Genomic DNA, 22369 nt, shown 5'->3' on the forward strand with positions numbered 1-22369 from the left:
TCTCTGTCTCTCTTCTATTTCTCCCTGCCTCTCTTCTATCTCTCCCTGCTTGCAAATACATAAATTTTTTTTAATAAAAAGATTTTCTTCTTAACAAAACAAAAACCACCCACAATCCTCTTCTCAGACTGTACCAGCTACAGAAAGCACTTTGACCAATAAGAGGATAGCATTATTTCTGCTTGATGAAAAGCCAGGCTCCTATAAACACAAAGGATGTTAATTAACAGAGATAGCAATTACAGAGAAGGGCAGAACAAGTCACTAAATGCTTATGGTTTGGTGATTTCAACATGCATTTTTGAAAATGACCTTTAACATAATAAATGACTTTCTAACAATTTAACAAAAATGCCACTATTCTTCCCTAAAATAATTTTTTTGGTTTTTATCTTTTATTTCAAATTTCTTATGTAAAAAATTCAAAGAAACTCATTCTTTTAACTTTTTTTGTTTGGTTGGTTGGTTTTTCAAAGTAGGGACTCAGTCTAGCCCACGCTGACCTGTACTTCACTATGTAGTCTCAGGCTGACCTCGAACTCACAGGGATCCCCCTACCTCTGCCTCTCGAGTGTCGGGATTAGAGGTGTGCTGCACAACCACACCTGGCATCTTTTTATTTTATTTTTTTACGGTATAACTATAATTCAAGAGGACAATCTGCTTTTTCTTGTGTAGAAAGTGATAAAAGGGAGAAGGCAGAATATAATAAATAAAATAGTAAAAGAGGGAGGATGAAGTAGGAGGATTACTGTGAGTTCGAAGCCAGCCTGAGACTACATATTGAATTCCAGGTTAGCTTAGGCTAGAACAAGACTGTATCTCAAAATAAACAAATAAATAAATAAATAGCTCTGCATTAACTGGCTGACTGGTCTTAGATAAGTTGTTAATTCAGTTTCTCAACTAGGAAATAAGAAGGGCTTCATCTTCCTTGCTAGATGTAAGAATTATACTATGTAAAGTTCCTAGAAGAGGGCTGTAGAAATGGCTCAACACTTAAAGGTGCTTACTTGCAAAACATGACAGCCCAGGTTCGATTCCCCAGTACCCAAGTAAAAAGCCAGATGCACAAAGTGGCACATGCATACAGAGTTCATTTGCAGAGGCAAGAGGACTGTTCTCTCTCTCCTTGCAAATAAATTTTTAAAAATTTTAAAAGTTCCTAGAATACCAGGGGCACATAATCATTACTATCATTATCAACCTCATGCAACAACAACAAAAAAACCTAAAATACAAAACTGGTGAAACAGTATTTATGTAATAAATACCCAAAACTTATATAAAAAAAAAATAAAACAAATACACAAGTCAATCTTGTCACATTCTGAAAACCCTGTCACCTGCTTTATTTCTGGAGAAGGATAAAGGGAAAAGAAAAATAATCACTTGAATTTGAGGAGCAGCTACATAGGAAGTAAGAGTAGCAATAATTTTAGGCCGCTTAGGTTCCTCTGATCCAAAAGGGAAACTTCCTTGCTTGAAAATTTACGTTTAATTTTCCCTAGAACAAGATCATCCATTCTGCTGGGATAAAAGAATAAAGAAAAACAAACTGAATAGCACCAAATGGGGTTTAACACGAACACAGGGTCGGTTTTCTTTTTTCAAGTGGAAATTTTTACATTGATGTTTCTATGTCATGTTTAATGTTAAATTTTTCTCTTGATTCAATCTTTTTACTCTTGTGGTAGAGTCCCAGGAACCCAAGCAGCAAGTGCAATACTAATCAGACATATGATCCAGTACCCCTTCCAAACCGTATCTGATCACTAATGGACTACACTCAAAGCTACCCCAGGGTTGGGGCTTGGGAAGGAATGGGAAGCAGTAGCTATGCTCTCAGCGAGAATGGATACTGTGGATGCCACCAGTCAAACAGTCGAACACTGTGCACTGGGTCCAGGATGACTTGCACACCCTGTTCACTGCGCAGGTTCCGACCACCACGAACAGGAGAATCTTGGAACACCAATCTCACTCGATGATGCCGCATGTCCGTACTCACATTAATAGTAAACTAAAATAGAAAAACAAATTTAGTACTCAACCTTTGTTTCATAAGGCTTTCACTGAGACAGTCTACACATAATTTATATGGACTATGCCACAAGATTCAATTCTCAGTTATAACACCAACACCTTCGTAAAGATACAAAAAAGTAAGGGTGATCTTACACAGTCTTTTCAGTTTCATTCATATATATACATACGTATATTTTGTTGTTGTTGTTGTTGTTTTTGTCTTTTGAGATAAGGTATCACTCTAGCGCAGGCTGACCTAGAATTCACTGTGTAATCTCAGGGTGGCCTCACACTCACAGCAATACACCTACCTCTGCCTCCTGAATGTTGGAATTAAAGGCATGTGCCACCATGCCCAGCTCAGCTTCATAAATTTAAACTATGCTAAATAAAGTCTGAAGGATGGATGAATAAATTAAGATATATGCACAGACTACCATCAAAGCCAATCTTTAAAACTGGGTTACAGGTATAAGAGAATGACTGAATTTTGATGAAAGTCTGTTGAACAAGTCAAGCAAGATACATGAAACCTAAACCTGACCCCATGTTTGTAAATAAATCAAAAAAAATTCCAAATATGTATGTGGATGTCTATTTAAAATTAGTATGGAATGCATGTAGTATGAATATACAGTGAAGTCATCACATAGCTTAACCTGAGAATAGGAGAGCAGTGTCTTCAACAAAATTAGCATTAGGATACAATCTCAATTATACAAAATTATCTGTAAAAAGATGTATACATGACTATATTAACAGGCATTATAAAACAGTTCCCAGGGATGGAGAGATGGCTTAGTAGTTAAGGCATTTGCCTACAAAGCCTAAGGATCCAGGTTCGACTCCCCAGAACCCAGACGCACAAGATGGCACATATATCTAGAGTTCATTGGCAGTGGCTGGAGGCACTGGCATGCCCATCCGCTCTATCTCATTAATAAGTAAATTAAATATAACAACTTTTTTTTGAGGTAGGGTCTCCGTCTAGTCCAGGCTGACCTGAAATTCACTATGTACTCTCAGGGTGGACTGAACTCAAAGGGATCCTCCTACCTCTGCCTCCTGAGTGCTAGGATTAAAGGTGTGTGGCAACACACACCCAGCAAAAAAAAAAAAAAAAAAAAAGCTTATTTATAATAATGTATTTTTATTTATTTATTTGAAAGGGGCAGGGGGGAAGAAAGAAAATGGGTGTGCCAGGGACTCCAGCCGCTGGAAACGAACTCCTATGTGCATCTGGCTTACATGGGTCCTGGGGAATTGAACCTGGGTCCTTTGGCTCTGCAGGCAAGGTCTTAACCACTAAGCCATCTCTCCAGTCCCCCAATTTTTTTTGTTGTTTTTTGCTTCTTTTGTTTTTTGACGTAGGGTCTCACTCTGGTCCAGGCTGACCTGTAATTAACTATGTAGTCTCAGGGTGGCCTCGAACTCACAGCAATCCTCCTACCTCTGCCTCCTGAGTGCTGGGATTAAAGGCGTATGCCACCACACCCAGCTCCAAGACAATTTTTTAAAAAAGGAAAAACATTTCCAAGAGGGACTGGAGAATTGGCTCAGCAGTTAAGGCACCTGCCTGCAAAGCCTAATGACCTAGGTCCAAATCCTCAGTACCCAGGCAAGGCCAGATTCAAAAAGTGGCACATTCATTTGGAGTTCATTTGCAATGGCTAGAGGCCCTGGCATGCCCTTACTCTGTCCATCTGTCTCTGCCTGTCTCACTTCTCTGTCTGTCTCTGCTTGCAAATAAATAAGTAAAAATATTTAGCCAGAAATGCACATATTATGCTCACCAAATTGCCCGATAAGCACTTTTACTAACATTCATACCCCTATATTAATGCTACTCTCACTTTTGGTTAGAGAAGCTTCTCTTTTCAGATGGCAGTGCCTACTAGGATGACTCAAAAGGCACCATACTGCTAAGAAGTGTTGGAGGAGTGTTCAGCACTGGGACATCTCTATCACACCTTCCGTAGGGTCAGGGTCCATTGTGGAAGAGGTGGCAGAAAGAATGTAAGAGGCAAAGGAAGGGTAGGACTAATGTTTACAATGCAACCTTCCAGACAGAAAATGGCCTGGATATCCATGACCTCCCAGTGCTTGACACTATTTACACAAGACCCTCATAATAGGAGGAAAAGATGATGACACCAAAATAAGAGAGACTCATTGAGAGGGGGAGAGGATATGACAAGGGTGGATATGTGAAGGGGAAAGTGGGAGAGGGGAAGAAATTATCATGGTCTATTGTCTATAATTATGGAAGCTGTCAATAAAAAAAAATTTTAAATATGTAGCCAGGTGAGATTGTGCATGTCTTTAATCCCATCATTGGGTAGGCAACGGTAGAAGAGGAGTTCTGTGATTTCCAGGCCACCCTGAGGCTACATAGTAAGTTTCAGGTCAGCCTGGGATACAGAGAGACCCTACCCTTGAAAAAGTCAAAAGAAAGGAAAAAGAAAAAGAAAAAACAGGTTCCCAGAGAGTGAAGAGCAGTTACAGGATAGTGGCAGTCTAAGTCACCTCTACCTCCACCGTATTTTTATGTAGTATTCAAATCCTTTATATGAAATATACATTAATTGTCATTAAAAAATAAGATTAGGCCTGGAGAGATGGCCTAGCAGTTAAGGTGCATGCCTGCAAAAAAGCCTAAGCACCCAGGTTCGATTCTCCAGGTCCCACATAAGACAGATGCACAATGTGACACCAACGTCTGGAGATCGTTTGCAGTGGCTGGAGACCCTGGCACACCCATTCTCTGCCTCCCTCCATCTCTAATAAATAAATAAAAATAAATTTTAAAAATACTTTAAAACATAGTAAGGTACTGACAGAAAGCTGGAAGAAGCCATTCTGCATGCAGTTCAATGGGAGAAAGAGAAATCACCAGTAAAGATACTCAACAGTGGACACTAAAGCCTTATATTTGGCCAGAAAGGCCAAATGAGCCAGCAGATGCAATAGTGGCACATCTGTTATGGGGGCAATCAACTGCCCTCTAATTGTACTGGAGCCCTGCTCCATGGGAGGGAATACATCCCTTATACTGAAAACTTAAAACAGGGGTAGTCATGAGCCCTAGGGGTGTAATGTCTACTGTTGTCTGGCTAAATGTATATACTATGCTTATCAAACTGCCCGGTAAACACTTCTGTTAATGTTCACACCCTTGTATTAATGCTACTATCACTTTTGGTAGAGAATTTTCTCTTTTCAGATGGCAGTGACCTTGGGAAGATTCAGAAGGAATCAAGGTGATGGAAAGAAATGACTGCAGTGCTCAGTACTGCAATATCTCGATCACACCTTCCAAGGCTCAGGGTATAATGCAGAAGAGGCAGCAGAAAGAATGTAAGAGCCAAAGGAAGGGTAGGACTCCACACAACATGCTCCCTCCAGACACAAAATGGCCTGGCCATCCATGGCCTCACAGTGACTGACACTACCTGCATAAGACCATCATAAGAGGAGGAAAAGATTATGAGATCAAAAGTAAAAGAGAGCTTCTTCCTCGGGAAAACACCAAATGGCGGATGACGCCGGTGCAGCGGGAGGGCCCGGAGGACCCGGGGCCCGGGCCTGGGAGGCAGTGGCAGCTTCCGTGGAGGTTTTGGCAGCGGTCTACAGGGTCGCGGTCATGGGCGTGGCCGTGGTCAGGGCCAAGGCCGCGGGGCTTGTGGAGGCCAAGCCGAAGACAAGGAGTGGATCCCCGTGACTAAGCTGGGATGCCTGGTCAAAGACATAAAGATCAAGTCCCTGGAGGAGATCTATCTGTTCTCCCTGCCCATCAAGGAGTCTGAGATTATTGATTTCTTTTTGGGCGCGTCCCTTAAGGATGAAGTTTTGAAGATCATGCCAGTGCAAAAGCACACTCACGCTGGTCAGCGTACCAGGTTCAAGGCTTTTGTCACCATTGGGGACTACAACGGTCACCTCGGCCTGGGTGTCAAGTGCTCTAAGGAGGTAGCCACTGCCATCCGAGGGGCCATCATCTTGGCCAAGCTCTCCACTGTGCCTGTCCAGAGAGGCTACTGGGGGAACAAGATGGGCAAGGCCCACACAGTCCCCTGTAAAGTGACAGGCCGCTGTGGCTCTGTGCTGCTGCGCCTTATCCCTGCCCCTAGGGGCACTGGCATTGTCTCTGCCCCCGTGCCCAAGAAGCTGCTGATGATGGCTGGTATTGATGACTGCTACACTTCAGCCAGGGGCTGCACTGCCACCCTGGGCAACTTTGCTAAGGCCACTTTTGACGCCATCTCTAAGACCTACAGCTATTTGACCCCCGACCTCTGGAAAGAGACTGTGTTCACCAAGTCTCCTTACCAGGAATTCACTGACCATCTTGTGAAAACTCACACCAGAGTCTCAGTGAAAAGGACCCAGGCTCCAGCTGTGGCTACCACATAAGGGTTTTATACAGAAAAAAAAAAAAATAAAAGTGTATTAAGCCTGAAAAAAAAAAAAAAGTAAAAGAGAGACTGATTGAGATGGGGAGGGGATATGATGGAGAATGGAATTTCAAAGGGGAAAGTGGGGGAAGGGAAGGTATTACCATGGGGTATTTTTTATACTCATGGAAGTTGTTAATAGAAAATAAATAAAAATTTAAAAAAATAGCAAGGTTAGCTGGGCATGGTGGCACATGCCTTTAATCCCAGTACTCAGGAAACAGGTAGGAGGATCATGAGTTCAAGGCCACCCTAAAACTAACACAGTCAATTCCAGGCCAGCCTGGGCTAGAGTGACACCATACCTGGAAAAACAAAACAAAACAAACAAACAAAAAAAAAAGTTATTTTCATCATGGAAGGGAACTACAACTATCTCTGAACATAAAACCAAGAAAAAGAGAAGACAAATGATAACATGAACTTTCTGGCTGTCAAGCTAATTAAATATTTCATTTTTGTTTTTCGAGGTAGTCTCACTCTAGCCCAGGCTGACCTGGAATTCACTATGTGAAATATACATTAATTACCATTAAAAAATAAGATTAGGCCTGGAGAGATGGCCTAGCAGTTAAGGTGCATGCCTGCAAAAAAGCCTAAGGACCCAGGTTCGATTCCCCAGGTCCCACATAAGACAGATGCACATTGTGACGCCCATGTCTCAGATGGCCTCAAAATCATGGCGATCTACCTCTGCCTTTCAAGTGTAGGAATTAAAGGTGTGCACCACCATATCCAGCTCAATTAAATCTTTTAAAAATGTGTAAAGCAGGGCTAAAGAGATGGCTTAGTGGTTAAGCAGTTGCCTGTGAAGCCTAAGGACCCTAGTTCAAGGTTCAATTCCCCAGGACCCACTTAAGCCAGATGCACAAGGGGGCACATGAATCTGTAGTTCGTTTGCAGTGGCTGGAGGCCCTGATGTGCCCATACTCTCCCTCTCCCTCTGTCACTCTCAAACAAATAAATAAAAATTAAAAAGAAGCCGGGCATGGTGGCGCATGCCTTTAATCCCAGCACTCGGGAGGCAGAGGTAGGAGGATCACCGTGAGTTCAAGGCCACCCTGAGACTCCATAGTGAATTCCAGGTCAGCCTGAGCTAGAGTGAGACCCTACCTCGAGAAACCAAAAAAAAAAAAAAAATTAAAAAGAAAAAATTTTTTTAAATGTGTAAAATATAAACCACTGGCACCTGTATTGTTTACTAATCTAATTCTTAGCCAAGTTGTAAACAGTCAGAGCATCACATAAAGGACAGAGCTAATCATAATATTCTAATATTCCATCTGTGATGCCATATAAACCCTCAAGGTTCTGACCCAATGCTCATGCACTATCCCTTTCAGGACGATCACTAGTTCCCTTCTTATAGAGAAGGAAACAGGCAAAATATTCTCAGATACAACTAATATCTCTACAGAGCTGTATGTTGAGTCTGATTTCAGACTTTTTAAAAAATGGATGGATCTGGAAAGGATTATACTAAGTGAGGTAACCCAGGCCCAGAAAACCAAGCACCACATGTTCTCCCTCATATGTGGATCCTAGCTACAGATGATTGGGCTTCTGCATGAGAAGGAAAATACTTAGTAGCAAAGGCCAGTAAGTTAAAAAGTAGATATAAAGGGAAGAGAAAGGAAGGGAGGAAGGTACTTGATAGGTTGGTATTGTATATATGTAAGTACAATGATTGAGATGGGGAGGGGATATGATGAAGAATGGAATTTCAAAGGGGAAAGTGCAGGGAGGGGGGAAGGTATTACCATGGGATATTTTTTATAATTATGGAAAATGTTAATAAAAATTGTGAGAATAAAAAAACTGAGTTTTAAAAAATTATTATTTTATTTTTCTGTGAGAGAGAGAATATGAATGAATGTAGGCACACCAGGGCCTCTAACCACTGCAAACAAAACTTCAGATGCATGTGCCACCTTGTGCATCTGGCTTACGTAGGTACTAAGGAATCAAACCTGGGTCCTTAGGCTTCACAGGCAAGAGCCTTAATTACTAAGCCATCTCACCAACCCTATTTGTTTATTTTGATTTTTATTTTTTTAAGGTAGGTTCTCACTCTAGTCCAGACTGACCTAGAGCTCACTCTGTAGTTTTCCAGGCTTGTCAGAACTCTCACCAATGCTCCCACCTCTGCCTCCTGAGTGCTGGAATTAAAGGTGTGCACCACCATGCCCAGCTAATTCATTGACTTTTTTTTTTTTTTTTTTTTTTTTTTTTGGTTTTTCGAGGTAGAGTCTCACTCTAGGGCTGACCTGGAATTCACTATGGAGTCTCCAAGGCGTGCGCCACCACGCCCAGCTAATTTGTTTACTTTTGATTGCAGATTTTTCTGTTGTCCTTCAGAGATTTCTTACTCAATGGTTAAAGCTAAAATTTTTTATTTATTATTTTGGCAAGTGTGGTACATACACATGTACCAGAGCATACATGTGGAGAACAGATCAGCAGAGAACTTGTGGGTCAGTCCTTACTTTGTCCACACTGCTCCCATTGCGACTTTTCAGGCAACTGCCCTGTCTTGGCCGCATAAGCACACTGGAATTACTGAATGCCACCACAGCTTCCCACTTTCTATGTGGAGTTTGGGGATCCAAACTTGGACACAGAGTTGTGCAACAAGTTGAGACAACTTTTTTAAACCACAGATATACTGAAAATCTATAAAAAATCTGAATCCTTACTCACCAGAGTAAATATCATTCCCATGACAATTGGTATAAAGATGAAATTGAGAGTGGTAACCTGCAGTAAGCAGCAGTCCTGGTCCGGGTTGGTATGAACATCTTCATACTGAATGGGAGGCTGCAACCGCTCCATACACTTGCTCTTTAGTCTAGGAGACTATAGAGAGCTAGGAATTAATCTACTGGCCTAGAAGAGATTCCACCAATGAAAATCCAATAGCTAAACCAAAGCTAACAAGTTACAGTTGTCTGTTCTCTCTCCCTTGTACACATACTAATTTCTATGCAGACAGCAAAGACCACCTATTCTTTAAAAGAAAGGAAAGTTTCAGAGGGAAAAGTGGGGGGAGGGGGGATCACAAGGGGATATTGCTTACAATCATGGAAGTTGTTAATAAAAACTAAATTAATTAGCCAGGCGTGGTGGCGCATGCCTTTAATCCCAGCACTCAGGAGGCAGAGGTAGGAGGATCGCCATGAGTTAGAGGCCACCCTGAGACTACAGAGTTAATTCCAGGTCAGCCTGGACCAGAGTGAGACCCTACCTTGAAACACCAAAAAAAAAAAATAATAATAATAATAATTAATTAATTATAAAAAATAAAAATAAATAAAAGGAAAGCATATTTGGATTAGTTAATGTAGTAGTGAGTTTATACTTCGTATTTTGTTTTTATTTATGTGACACAGAGAAAGAGGGAGAAAAAGAAGGAGAGAGAGAACGGGTGCGCCAGGGTTCCAGCCACTGCAAATGAACTCCAGATGCATGCGCCCCCTCGTGCATCTGGCTTACGTGGGTCCTGGGGAATCAAACCTGGAGTCCCTTGGCTTTGCAGAAATGCCTTAACTGCTAAGCCATCCCTCTAGCCCTATACTTTGTATTTTAGGTGGTATTTCTGCCACCTTACAAGAAATGGAAATAGTATCTATTAGTCACTCTCCAATGTTTGGAAGTTAGATTCCTTGTGATTTTTTGTTTGTTTGTTTGTTTACTTTTTGAGATAGGATTTCACTCTATCCCAGGCTGACCTGGAATTCATTCTGTAGTCTCAGGGTGGCCTTGAACTCACTGCAATCCTCCTACCTCTGTCTCCCAAGTGCTGGGATTAAAGGCATACGCCACCATACCCAGCTTCCTTGTGATTTGTCAGACTCCAAAGAATATCTGCTGCACAAAAGGAATGGATGCAGAATTGACCTCTAAATTCCAGGTACCATGAAACAAAGGAATCCTGAGTCTCAAAGCTAAAAAGTTTTTAATAAGACCACTTCATGCTAATGCTATGGTTTGAATGTTAGTGTCCTCTCCAAAATTCATCTTGAAATTTAGTCTGTAATTGAACATTAACAGGTGGGAGTTGAGCATGGTGGAGCGTGCTCTTTAATCCCAGAACTCAGGAGGCACAGGTAGAAGGACCACTGTGAGTTCAAGGCCAGCCTCAGACCACAGAATGCATCCCAGGCCAGGCTGGCCTACAGTGAGATCCTACCTCAAATAGCCAAAAAAGAAAAAAGAAAAAAAAAAAGAGGTGGTACCTTTAAAGAGTGATTAAGTCTTGAGGGTTCTTCCCTCATGAATGGGATGAAGGCACTTATATAAAAGAGGCTTTACAGGGCTGGACAGATGGCTTAGTAGTTAAGGCACTTGCCTGCCGAGCCAAAGGATCCAGGTTTGATTCCCTGGGACCCACATAAGCCAGATGTACAAGCTGGCACATGCATCTTGAGTTCTTTTACAGGGCTAGAGGCCCTGGTGTGCCCATTCTCTCTATCTGCTGCTTTCTCAAATAAATAAATAATTTTCTTTTTTTAAAAAAGAGGCTTCACAATGGGTTCAAACCTTTTAGCCTTCCCCTGCTGCTATGTGAAGACATTGAATTCTTCCCCTCTGAAGGGTACAACAAGGCATCTTCTTGAAAGTAGAGACCAGGACTTCACCAGACATAAAACCTATACGTACCTTAACCTTGGGCTTCTCATCCTCCAGAACTGTAAGAAAATTAACTTCTGTTCTTTTTTTTTTTAAATTCATTAACTAATTTTTTTTGGGGGGGTGGGAGGGTCTGAGGTAGGGTCTTGCTCTAGCCCAGGCTGACCTGGAATTCATTATGTAGTCTCAGGCTGGCTGCAAACCCACAGCTATCCTACCCCTGCCTCCCGAATGCTGGGATTAAAGGTATATACTACCAGGCCCAGCTTAACTTGAAAGAAAGAAAGAAAGAATTTAAGAAAGAAAGAAAGAGAGAGAGAGAGACAGACAGACAGACAGAGACAGAGAGAGAAAGAAAGAGAGAGAGAGAGAGAAAAGGAAAAAAATCTGTGGGTTGAGGAAATGGCTCAGCAGTTAAAGACATTTGCTTGTTAAAGCCTGCTGGCCCAGGTTCAAATCCCCAGTACCCATGTAAAGCAAGATCCACAAAATAGCACATATATTTGGAGTGTGTTTACAATGGCAAGAGGTCCTGGTGCGCCTATTCTCTCCCTCCCTCCCTCTGTCTCTCTGTCTCTCTCTCTCTCATTGCAATAAATCAAGTTATTTATTTATTTATTTATTTGGGAGTCGAGGTGGAGGAGGGGAAATGATGAGCGCACCAGGGCCTCTTGCTGCTGCAAGTAAACTTTAGATGCAAGCACCACTTTGTGAATTTGGTTTTACAGGGGTACTGGGAAAATCAAACCCAGAAGACAGCTTTGCAAGCAAGTGCCTTTCACCAACCACTGAGCGATCTTCCCAACCCTTATTTCTGTTCTTTATAAAAGACCCAATCTTTGGTACTTTGTTACTGTAACACAAAGGGACTAAGACACAGCGAGATTCATTATAAGATACTACCTGAAAGACAAAGAAAAGATAAAGCCATATACCTGTTTTTTAAACTTGAAGTTGAACTCCCACATTGGTTCCTGTCTGTTCCCAACAATCTTTCTGCACCAGAAAAGCAAGCACTGTAAGAAAGTAAAAATAAACTAAGCAGGAAAAAAAAACATATATATATATATACCATAAAGTAACAAAAATTGATCAGCAAAAATCTGACAGCTCTAAAGCCAACCACAGTCCCAATGCTGAGGCTTTACTTTGGCATATACAGATACCCAACTTGATACTGTTACAACATGAAAAGACAATCCTAGGGCTGTTCAGGAAGGAGAAGAGGGACCAATATAAGTCAACCTCAGAGGCTATGGAGTTCAACCCCTATTGTTCTCATCTTTAAAGACAGTAACCAGAGACTGGGACATTTTCTAATTCAGCAAGCCACTGCTCTACATTAAAATATAAAGGCAGCCAGTAGCTACCAGGCAAGATAAGGCCATAAAGCAAGAAAGGAGGGCTGGCCCTATAATAGGAGCAAGCCACTCAGGACCTTCTGGGAGTAGACAGCCGATATGGAAAACCATATAGCTGGGCTGAATTCAGTCCATAGTAAGCCCCTCAATGAAAGTCAGGCTACAGCTAGGGTTAAGCACAAGAAGTGAAGTACCTCCCAGGGGACAAGGGGTGGGTCGTCCGCCGTGCCAGCTGTCCTGCCCTTCAGACATGCCCTGTACGTCCTGATGTTCCATCAAAAATAATGGGCTTGGTTTTAAGGGGAAAACACTTCTGCTGCCATCACAACGGCTCCAGTGTCCCACACAAGCTATGCTACTGAAAAGAGAGAGAGGGGAATCAAATACGAAAAGCTGGAGTCTGGGAACATGGGACAACTTCCTTTAGGCATGCTGGCAACTCCCTGAATGCCATGCAATTGTGGGCATGTACATGGTGAGGCCATGCATGGGGCATCTGCCACTGCAGGTACCATACCCTCTACAGAAGAACTCTGACAAGGCAAAAAAAAAAAGCAGCAGCCAGATAGCCTGATCTTGCTACCTGGGTTAAGATCTTGGGTTTTTTAATCCACCTTGGCTTTTCATAACCACTTTTTAAAAAAATAATATGCAGCGATAAAAATATGAAGATATGGGTATCTTAGAATTTAAGTAGTAGCCCTTGCATTGCACTGGAGCCGCTAAGATGTGTCAAGCATGAGGAGTTTGCCCAATTGGTGTTGCCCTGATCCCAGCAACTGATTCGTGCCTGTCATGGTTACTTTAGAATGAACTCCTCCCTCTCCAGTCTGACACTGTCCAATGCTTTCACGCAGAAAGACACTCTAAATGTGAGATGGGACACTGTCCACTCATATTCCAGGCAGAAGCAGCTGCAGGGTGTAACTCTACCCACGCAGCAGCACACGAACCCTACATCCATCAGCTAGTGTGATTTTAAATTGAGCTAGACCAATGGTCCAGACCATCTCAGTGTGCAAGCATGGGGGGGAGGTAAACCTTGATTATCTTGAAATTGATAGTGCCTGAAATTAGTATCAATAACATTAGAGCTAAACTGGGGAGAAGAATCATATACTATCAGTGAGCATAAAGACAAAATACGAGAGAACAGGAAGTATTTTAGAACATCATATTTTGGGTAAACAGAAGTATAAACATTACCTACAAATTCAAAAGGTAGGAAATTTATACAATATTAGTTAAATACAAGAAGGGCTGAGACAACAAGTTCCCTAAATAATTGTATCTACTATATCCATCTAGCTTGGTAAAGGTGATTTCATTACATATTTTCATCAGGAAGAGAAAAAGAGAGAATGAATCAAAGACTAGGAGACCTAGTTACTCTTCAAAAGAATTCCAGACTTGAATATAATATATGAATATAAAAATCTCAGAGAATCCTGAGATAAAACTAACCTAAAATACAGGAAGAATTGTAGAACCTTATGGTCTATGAACTGGAGTATCTTATAGTCTCTCAGTCTATCACAGAGCCTGGCACTGGGTTTTAACAACTAATGACATCTACACCAGAATCTTTCAAGAAAGTCAAGAGTAAAGGAGAATTTCAGGTGCCAAGGTTACATTAGAAAAAGAAAAATTAATGAGTTTCTTAAATTGTACCTTTGTGTCATGACTTACGCACTTTGTAAAACTTAACAGTAGACACCTATCATTTGAGTTGTGTACTTCCTAGCCAAAACCATCAAAATCATTAGCTCTAAAGTGGTCCAAGAGATAATGCATAAAAATAAGAATGAAAAAGTAAGGTGAAGTAGTATATGCCTTTAATCCCACCACTTGGGAGGCAAAGGTAGGAGAACTGCCACCCTGAGACTACACAGTAAACTCTAAGTTAGCCTAGGCTAGATCCCTACCTTGAAAAACCAAAAGAAAGAAAGAAAGAGAGAATGAATGGAGATACACTAAATATATGCCTTTAATCCCAGCACTTGGGAAGGAGTAGAAAGATCACTGAGTTTGAGGCCAGCCAAAGACTACACAGCCTGACTAAAGCAAGAACCTACCTCAAAAAAAAAAAAGAAAAGAAAAGAAAGAAAGAAATACATTAAAAGCACAAGAAAGCTTTAAGGTGAAGATAACATAAGCCAGTCAAGCACAGCAGGAATGTACTGAGAAAAAAACGTAATCTCTTGAGTCCTAAAAGTTTACAAGAGCCCCCTAACTGCCTGAGACCAACAGCCCTCCCCGTCAAGGAAATTGAGAACAAGCCATGGAAATAGGCCCACCGTACAAGTCTATTAGCCAAACCCCAATACCAAGTCTCACTTACTTTGGAATTCTTTAGTGTGCTGGGAGTACTTTCTGGAATGGCTGGATTCTTGGAGATTCGAGCAGCAAATGGTTCATACATATGGTACAGAGATCGGATCACACAAGCCCGGAGACAGCGCAGCTTCTCCATCGACTCTGGTCGCAGGCGCAAAGGCAGAGAAGCATCCAGCGTGTAATGCCTAAAACATGACAAATTACTCCTACCAATATGTGACCTATGTCTCCTGCTCTCCTTCAGTCACCTAGAAATCTTATCTCTGTATAAACTTTCCTCCACTTTCCCACTGGCTAGTACTAGTTTGCCCCAGTGCTCACACATAAATTCCCATCTCCTTAACATCTCAATGGCCTTTGCTTATGTACCTTGTAATTCTGCACTTCCCCACCCTTTAAACACAGATTATTTCACTCTACAAGAAAACAAGTCTCTGAACTGATGCCAGTGTAATATCCATCAACTGCTCAAAAAGAACCTGCCCTGGAGCAGTGCCACCAGATTTCCCTGACAAATGCCTCAGCAAATTCTCTACTTCCTGTTACCTCAACATCATTCCCATCACAGCCTCTCAGGTTACAAATGCCACTACACTTCTGTACCTCACATTAAAATCTAGTCATTTTACTGACTGTATAATTCATTTATTCCTCACTATTCTATACAAGTCACCTAAGAACAAAAACTATACTTCCAGATGCTTAGAAAGTCTAAGCAAAGCAGAGTGTGGTGGCACATGCCTTTAATCCCAGCACTTGGGAGGCAGAGGTGGGAGGATTGCCAGGAGTTCAAGGGCACCCTGAGACTATATAGTGAATTCCAAGTCAGTCTGTGCTAGAGTGAGACCCTACCTTGAAAAAAAAGAAGAAGAAAGTCTAAGTAACAAAAAAATCCACTGGAAAAACAAGCAGATAGACACCCGCAGCTCTTGGATATTCTAGTGAAGATAAATTGCCAAAGAAATATCTAAATCAGTTCTTTCTGGGACCTGAAGCAAGACTGAAAAAAAAAAAAAAATAGTCACTAGAAGGTAAATGTGGCAGCCCTAAGGAAGACAATCTCCTGGCTGGATCATAATTCCAAATTAAATTAAATAAAGAAAGGTCTAGGAATCTAAAGTGAGGACAATGTCAAGGCATGGAGCAGAGAAAGGAAGTGAAGTCGCCATCCAAGGAAGAGTTCCAAATCACAAACAGCAACAAACTCAGCTACAGAGAGAAATGAGTAAACGCTGTTGGTCGCACCTTCGGTACAACCTGGTCCAAAAGGCAGCAGTGCAAGTGACAATCCAGGCATTCTTACAAATCAAGGAAAAATTCACAATGTCCTCAGGACGGATGTAGGAGGCCAGCAATAGCCAAATATCCATGGGATATTCTTCTCCTCCAGCCCCATCCAGGTCTTCTGAAACAGAACAAAAAATAATCTTTGGTCATCTACTACGTATGTATCAAAATAACTCATTTTAACTATCCCATGGCTTGCATTATTTAAGAAAAGGTTTTAAATGTGACAAGAAAGTCCCTCAAGTTCATCATTTTCTGATAATTCCAAGTGTAGAAAGCTTTTGCCTCCTACAGGTTATTTTTCTTGGGCAGCTAGAAAAGTACGGGCCAGTTGGGGGATGTGGTGGGTCCTGGGGAATCAAACCTTGGTCCTTTGGCTTTGTAGACAAACGCCTTAACTGCTAAGCCATCTCTCCAGCCTCATGTACAATTTAGTAATAAGAAAATAGAGCCTTGCCACCATTCAAGGTAAACTATATCCATGTTTGTGACTCTAAATTCTAGCTTTACACTATAAAAACTATAAACCCTGCCTTTGCTTTTTCTTGCACTACACATCCACCATTTTCTTCAGTTCAGGCTAATTTGTAAAAGAAAAGGTATGAAACTAAGTAACAGTAAGCAAAAAAAAAAAGAAGCAGCAGGTAAGAACACTGCATATTCACTTTATAGTACTGCCTGTGAATATGCCCTTTTCTTCAAGTTCTTTCTTCCTGTTTTCAGTTGATCTGCTTAGATCCCAACAACAGGCAGTCAGTCTGCCATCCTTTGATAATGTATCCCTAAGCAACCATCTTCCTTCCTGTCAGGCCTCACTAGTGTTAATTCTCTTGACCCTGACTATATAATCTCATACATCTCAGATTCAACTAACAACACATATTCCACGAAGACACCTTAACCGAGGCTAACCCTAACGTAGCCTAGTCATATGCCTATCTTCTTGCCTGGATGAAAAGAAATCCTACACCACCTCCCCAAATGGCCCCTACTTCTCTAGCTGCTTCCAGTAAACATATGACTCAATTAGGTTCTTATGTTAGCCAACACAGCATCCTCTTTTCTGGTTCTGGTCTCTTCTTGTCATCTCCAGTAACCACTCAAGCCTCAGTCTAGCCCTACCCCACTGTTAACACTGCATCTTCTCTGAAAGAGTGCAAAAGATAATCAGAATTTTCAATACTAAGACTCATACAGACTTTTGCAAGTACAGTATGATAAAAACAAATGTCATTAAGGACAAAATTTACTCATTATTGAAGAAATGTCGGTGTTTTATACATAATTATTCAGAAATTTCAAAACGAAGTAAATGGAATTTGTAAAGGAAAGTTGAACACAAGCCAAGAAGGACATGAAAAACTTCAATAAGCACAGTTAAAAGGCAAAGCATGCCATAAACAGCTAACAGGAAGCCAAGATGCTTAGAAAAACAAACACACTGAGGACAATAAAAACAAAGTCTAACAAGATGTTAATATGTTAAGTTAACCATGAGTGGCAGCACACATTTGTAATCCCAGCATTCAGGTAGCTGAGGTAGGAGGACAGTGAGTTCAAAGTCAGCCTGAGCAACACAGTAAGACCCTGTATGAAAGTTTGTTTGTTTGTTTGTTTGTTTGTTTGTTTGTTTGTTTGTTTTTCAAGGTAGGGTCTCACTCTAGCCCAGGTTGGCCGGGAGTTCACTATGGAGTCTCAGGGTGGCCTTGAACTCATGGTGCTCCTCCTATTTTTGCCTCCCAAGTGCTGGGATTAAAGGCGTGCGCCAGCACACCGAGATGAAAGAGTCTTTTTTGTTGTTGTGTTTTAGTTTTAGTTTTTTGAGGTAGGGTCTCACTAGAGCTCAGACTAACCTAGAACTCACTCTGTAGTCTGAGGCTGGCCTCAAAATCACAGTGATCCTCCTACTTCTGCCTCCCAAGTGCTGGGATTAAAAGTGTGTGACACTACACCTGGCTAAGTAAAAGAATGTTTTAGCCAGGTATGGTAGTGCTTGCCTTTAATCCCAGCACTTGGTAGGCAACAATAGGAGGAGCACCATGAGTTCAAGGCCACCCTAAGACTACAGATTACAAAGGTCAGCCTGGACTACCTCAAAACAAAACAAAACAAAAAAATCATTTAAGCATGTAGCCTCAGGCTGGCCTTGAACTCATAGCAATCCACCTACCTCTGCCTCCTAAGTGCTGGAATTAAAGGCATAAGGTACCATGTTGGCTCAAAAAAAATTTTTTTAAGTTTTATAGGTTTTTTTTTAATTTGTGTTTATTAGAAAGAGAAAGGAAGAAAAAGGGAAGAAGGACAGAATTGGTAAGCCAGGGCCTCTAGCTACAGCAAATGAACTCCAGATGCACCACCACTTTGTGCATCTGACTTATGTAGGTTCTGGGAAATTGAATCTGGGTCCTTAGGCTTCACAGGCATGCACCTTAACCACTAAACCATCTCTCCAGCCCTCAATTTTTTTTTTTTTTTAATGAGCACAGCATGTAAACAGACATTTGTCCAAAGAAAATTCAAAAGAAATGTCAATCAAAGCTTCAGGAAGCTGAAGCAGGGTCATGAGTTCAAAGCCAGTCAGGGCTACATGGCAAGACCCTGTCAAGATAAACAAACAAATCAACTCACAGTAAGATTATCATTTTACAATCACTGAAATTTCAAAAGTAAGGGCTGGAGAGATGGTTTAGCAGTTAAGGCACTTGCCTATGAAGCCTTAGGTTCAACTCCCCAGTACCTACATAAGGCAGATGCACAAGGTAGTGGATAGAGGACCTGGCACACCCATTCTCTCACAAATAAATAAAACAAATTTCAAAAGTAAGGGCTAGAGAGGTGGCTTAGTGGTTAAGGCACTTGCTTGCAAAGCCAAACAACCCAGGTTCAATTTCCCAGGACACACATAAGCCAGATGTACAAGGTGGCACATGCACCTGGAATTCATTTGAAGTGGCTAGAGACCCTGGCAAGCCCATTCTCTCTCTCTCTCTCTCAAATAAATAATCTTTTTTTTTTATAATTTCAGGGGCTTAGTGGCTAAGGCGCTTCCATGAGAAGCCTAAGGACCCAGGTTCAATTCCGCAGTACCCATGAAATCCAGATGCACAAGGAGCACGTGTCTGGTGTTTATTTGCAATGGCTGGAGGCCCCAGTGTGCCCATTCTCTCTCCCTCTCTCAAATAAGTACTTTTTTTTTCAAACAACAGTAAGAAGACATGGCAAATATGTGGAGAAACTGGAATGTTTCACACATTGCTGTTAGAAATAAAATAATGCCAGGCATGGTAGCACATGCCTTTAATCTCATCACTCAGGATGGTAAGGTAGGAGAATCACTATGAGTTTGAGACCAGTCTGGGACTACATAGTGAACTCCAGGTCAGCCTGGGCTAGAGCTCCTACAAGAAAAGAGAGGGAGAGGGAGAGGGAGAGGGGAGAGGAGAGAGGAGAGAGGAGAGGGAGAGGAGAGAGGAGAGGAAGAGAAGAGAGGAGAGGAAGAGAAGAGAGGAGAGGAAGAGAAGAGAGAAGAGAAAGAGAAGAGAGAAGAGAAAGAGAAGAGAAAGAGAAAGAGAGAAAGAGAAGAGAAAGAGAAAGAGAAGAGAAAGAGAGAAAGAGAAGAGAGAAGAGAAAGAGAAGAGAGGAAGGAAAAGAAAGAAAGGAAAGAAAGAAAAAACGATGCAGCCATTTTAGAAAAGCTTGGTAATTCCTCACAAAATTAAATATACATTATTACATGATCCAGAAGTTACACTCCTACCTATTAGAAATCTGAACATATGCCCACATAAAACTTGTTCATAAATGTTCACATAAGTATTATATATAATAACCAAACCAAAAGTAGTAAAAATGAACTATTGACACATACTACACTATGGATGAACTTTGAACATATGAAGCCACCTAAAAGAAATCAGATCTAAAAGACAATATTCATACTAAGTGTCCAGAACAGGTACATCTACAAAGGCAGAAATTAGATTAGGAGTGGCTTAAAGCTATAAGAAGAAAGTGTTTAGAAAGAGTGACACTAAATCTGGATTTTGTTTTGGGATAATGGAAATATGATAAACTAACGGAAATTAGATACTGTAATAACTACAAAGTACTTAAAAGCTCATAACAGCACCCAACTTAACTAAAATAAAACTATGTTGGTTACTTGAGAAAATATTTTCACATGTTCTTCCTTATGTATTCAGAAATTTAGAAATGCAGGTTTTTACCTGATAAGTTCAAGGCTACCTTGAAGTCTCAAGGTGAATTCTAGGTCAGCCTGGGCTAGAGTGAGACCCTACCTCAAAAAAAAAAAAAAAAAAGTGACTACTACAGTCCAGCCCAGAGCTCCAGAAATCAGAAAGAACCAGTCCCTTTCCCTCTCAAACTTAGCCAAAGTAGAAAGGGCAGGTGTATTAATAGGTACTGCCCACTACTGAGACCTTATTCAAAAGCCAGTCTTTCTTCAAACCCTGGTTCCACATAGGTATCACCTCTGGGATATCCCCTCATGCTGACAAAATGACAGCTTTAATCACCATAAACAGGACTAACAACCCTATAGAAAGCAAGCCCTGTACCTTTGTGTCTCTTGCTTTTCTTTTTTCGGGAGATGGTTCTTTCCCGGATGGTTTCCTCCTGGACATCCATCTCATCACTGCTGTCAATGGTATCACAGGGATCACCCACCCCAGAAAGAGCTTCTTCTGCAGGAACCTGGGACGCTTCCAAGCCACAAAGAGATTTGACTAGAAGGAAGGAAGGAAATAATAGATGGAACTCAGAAATACTTAGCCAAAGTTATCAGCATCCATGGTGGGGTGGTATAGGAGAAAGCTGAGACTCTACTCCAAGGTCAAACAAAATTGTAGTGTTTTAATACAAAATTTGAAAATTGGCAAACTAACTCCAAAGTTGCAGAAAAGTGGCAAATTCAGCCCTGAAAGGGGGGAGGGGATGAACAATTCACCCACTAAGAACCCCTGCAGGATAATAAAAACAAAAGGTGAATTCTATTTTCATTCACCTATAAGTGTAGAGAACAATGATTGAGATAAACTGGGTGCAGTTTAAGCCTGTTTCTGGGCTGGAGAAAGGCCTCATAAGACACATCAAACTCGGGCTGGAGTGGTGGCTCAATGGTTAAGGCGGTTGCCTGGAAAGAGTAACGACTCAGTTTTGATTCCCAAAGCCAGATGCACAAGGTAGCGCATGTCTCTGGAGTTCATTTGCAGTAGCTAGAGGCTCTGGCACGCCCATTCTCTCTCTCTCTCTTTCTCTCTTGCAAATAAATAAAAAATTTAAAGTATTTTTTAAAAATACAAACTTAGGGACCCATGAGAAAAAACGTTAAAAACATGGCAAACACCACCACACACACAAAAAGAACATGCCAAGGTTATATTACACATAAAATCCAATTGCACAATAAAATGTACGTAAACTACAAAAAGAGAGTGGTTCATACACAAGCAGCAGCAATGCAAACTAACGAAGACACAGTTTTTTAAATGCAAAAACACAGTGTCTCAGCTATGAACCTACTCATGTTACGTGAGTACACACCACTCCCCACCTGAGATCAAACACGTCTATGCCCAGATGCCCAAAGAATCACAGGGTGTGGGGGGGAATCACAGACAAAATTCCCGGAATATAAAACGCTTAGTTCTGCCTCCTGGACCCCGGTCTAAAAAGGCTCGCCGAAAACCTACCTTCCTGCTGAACAGCGTTGGCGACTGCTTTCTTGACCCGTCCAGACCTCACGACCGCCGGGTCCGAGTTGGCGTAATCCGCCACGGTCACTGAAAGAGAGACCCAATCCTCAAGGCAGCGGCCACCTCCTGGGTGTCTTCCCCACCGAGACCCCGGCTCACCCCAGCGGCCCTGCCTCCGCGCCCCCGCCCCCTCGCCCACCTCGACCCGAGCAGGCGTCGTGGGCCCGGAACTTCAGTCGCTTTCCTCTCTTAGGCATGGCGACCGTGCCGGGGCGAGGCTGGCCTAGCTGGCCGGGACCTCGGGCCATGTCTCGGGCCGGAGAGCCGGCTCCGCGAGCCGCGAGCCAGCTCCGCCCGGCTCCGCGGCCATCCCGCACCCGAGGCGGCTGCTCTCGCGATAACTTAGGACAGGACTCCGAGCTCGCTAGCCGCAGACGCCCCTCTGGGGAACCAATCAGCTCCCAGCGTCGGAAGACGTCATCACCCGGCGCCCTCGGATCAAGCTAGGACCGCGTTCGGGCGGTGCCTAGTGCCGTTGTACCGTGTGTGCTGGGCTTGG

At 42.0% G+C, this 22369-nt stretch overlaps 1 protein-coding gene and 1 pseudogene across 4 annotated transcripts; one reads left to right on the forward strand and one right to left on the reverse strand.

Moving 5' to 3' along the window:
* Positions 1–1318: 1318 nt before the first annotated feature.
* Tmem183a (transmembrane protein 183A) lies at positions 1319–22166 on the reverse strand. Of its 4 annotated transcripts, none has more exons than XM_045160072.1 (9): positions 22010–22166; positions 21808–21897; positions 20674–20841; positions 16055–16211; positions 14814–14994; positions 12047–12127; positions 9183–9338; positions 1863–2023; positions 1319–1530 (listed from the first exon to the last, which is right to left on the reverse strand). In XM_045160072.1, the coding sequence occupies exons 1-9, from the start codon at positions 22116–22118 to the stop codon at positions 1410–1412; spliced, it is 1224 nt and encodes a 407-aa protein (XP_045016007.1). In that variant the 5' UTR covers positions 22119–22166; the 3' UTR covers positions 1319–1409. The 4 variants fall into 4 exon arrangements, with proteins under 4 accessions (XP_045016007.1, XP_045016005.1, XP_004670769.1 ...); XM_045160070.1 differs by having other exon boundaries at positions 16055–16214; positions 22010–22165; XM_004670712.2 differs by having other exon boundaries at positions 1319–2023; positions 22010–22165.
* Positions 5554–6461, forward strand: LOC123463982 (annotated as a pseudogene).
* Positions 22167–22369: the final 203 nt, after the last annotated feature.

This window comes from Jaculus jaculus, chromosome 1 (assembly GCF_020740685.1).
Source record: "Jaculus jaculus isolate mJacJac1 chromosome 1, mJacJac1.mat.Y.cur, whole genome shotgun sequence".
Lineage (NCBI taxonomy): Eukaryota > Metazoa > Chordata > Mammalia > Rodentia > Dipodidae > Jaculus > Jaculus jaculus.